Source organism: Borostomias antarcticus, assembly GCF_949987555.1.
Source record: "Borostomias antarcticus genome assembly, chromosome: 10".
In the NCBI taxonomy this organism is placed as follows: domain Eukaryota; kingdom Metazoa; phylum Chordata; class Actinopteri; order Stomiiformes; family Stomiidae; genus Borostomias; species Borostomias antarcticus.
In genome coordinates this window covers 28,753,495-28,755,547 of record NC_140243.1, presented here as the reverse complement: position 1 = coordinate 28,755,547, position 2,053 = coordinate 28,753,495, and the positions used below count along the sequence as shown (strand labels likewise).

At 42.8% G+C, this 2,053-nt stretch overlaps 1 protein-coding gene across 1 annotated transcript in view; it reads right to left on the bottom strand.

The window, feature by feature from the left end:
• Window positions 1-1,718: 1,718 nt before the first annotated feature.
• kcns2 (potassium voltage-gated channel modifier subfamily S member 2) overlaps window positions 1,719-2,053 on the bottom strand; it is a gene marked incomplete at both ends in the record, with an annotated part of 1,437 nt that continues 1,102 nt past the window's right edge. Inside the window, one exon of the mRNA XM_084445173.1 lies at window positions 1,719-2,053. This exon is cut by the window's right edge and continues 1,102 nt beyond it. Coding sequence (XP_084301299.1) covers window positions 1,719-2,053 — 335 coding nt within the window.

The following is a 2,053-nucleotide window of genomic DNA, read 5'->3' as shown; positions in this document are numbered from 1 at the left end:
ACCAACAGTGGATCCCTTATTGAGAGAGTTTCAGTTTATAAGTATTTGGGGATATGGATTGATGAGAAACTCACGTTTAGAACACACATATATAAGCTTGTCAAGAGACTCTGGCTATTTTTACAGAAATTTATCAAATTTTCCTATGCTTTGTAGAAAAAGAGTTATTGAAGCTGTTTGTATGTCTGTGCTCGACTACGGTGATGTGATCTATAGGCAAGCCTCTACCTCTACTCTTAAGGCCTTAGATGCTGTTTACCACTCAACACTTAACACAGCTTTATTACTGGAGATCCCTACGGCACTCATCACTGTACTCTTTATGCTAATGTTGGATGGTCCTCCCTTTACCAGAGAAGCATATGTACATTTTTATCTACAAGGCCCTTTTAGGTAAACACCCATCTTACAATGGGTCAATGCTTGTCCAGACCTCCAGCCCACATTACACTCATACTAAATCTCATCCCACTGGAATGCTCTGTTGGCCGAGGACTGAAGTTACTGTGGTCGATGTCTGATGCAGACTCATCTGGAACCTTCACCAAGACTGGAGAATAGATGATTACCTTATGAAGTCTGAGAGGAATGTCTTCTTCAAAGCAAAACACATTTGGCCTTAACAAAAATAAGCAAGGTCAAACTATTGATCATTGATCCTTTTTCCAGCCGACTGTCTCACTCTGTATTCAGTCTGCACAGCTGGTGTCCAGGTGGCCCTACCTGCCCCCCTGCAGTCCACACATGGCCCTCCCTGCCCTATTTCTGTGGCGCCTGACCCCTGTGGATTGCTCCTTGTTGCTGTGTGCTCCTTCATGATGGTTTAGAGGAACCTATTGTCGATTCCATGTTTTAGTATCAATGACATACATTCTGTAAAATAAAGGGTCTATGTAGAATATGTAGCAATAGAAGAACTCTGAAAATAGGTTCTTTTCAACATAGAGCCTTGTTTTCCGTAATGAACTGTTAGAGATTCCAAAACAGCACGTTGTGGAGCTGATAATATAAATATAAAATATAATATAAACATATATATATATATATATATGGAACCATAGGGTTCTGTGTGGTAGCTTTTATGATTTTATGAGTAAGTTCTGCGATTGTAACAAATGGTTCTTTGTTTTTTTGTGTACCACTCAACATTATCATAATGTGTGATAATAATGCAGCCAACATACTGTAGCTTTCTCACGTAAGAAGATGAAACCAAACATCGTTTTTTTTCTTTAATATATAGTTTGCTACAGCGCAGTCTTGTCGCAAAACAGTGACACATCAAAAGACACGGTTATACTTTTGACATATCACAACACTGTAGTAACAGGGTTACATTAAAAACAACTTGAAATTCAGACCATAACCTCCACCACTATACTGACGTGTATTATGTCACCTATATCGGAGACTTTTTTGTATTACTTTGCCTATAGCTACTCACTCAGTGATTGGGTACAAACAAACACTATGTCTGTTAAGGTTATTCTCTTTCTAATGGTGATAGACACGTAGAGAAACATGACTCCACTGAGATGAGAGACAAAGTGATAGGCAGCCGTTTGCATGGTGTTCTTGGCGCGGTCGCGCTTCCCCTTCCAAAGACAATCAGGACGCTGGACAGCTCCTCTGCGCGCCTCGGTATCAAATCAAAGCCTCTCTCACCAGGTCTTGTCGTTTCCTCTAAAGGAAGGGGCAGTGTGCCGATTCGCATCATTTTAATGTATGGATTCACTAAGACTGTGTTCGCTGGGTGAGCTCCGACTCATGTTAGACAAACTCGCCATGAAGGACTTCACTTTGTGCGCGTAATAGTTCCGCAGGTTGACGGAGGGAGGGACTTCCTTTATGCCCTCGTCGAAGTCGCAGCTCCTCATGGCGATTTCCAGCTGTTTCTGCCTCTTATAGAAGAGGGAGAACTTATTAAATATGAGCGTTATGGGAAGGACAACGACCAGGATGCCGGCGAGGATGCAGGCCGACGCCGTCAGCTTCCCGGCGATGGACAGCGGGACCACGTCCCCGTAGCCGACGGTCGTCATGCTCACGGTCG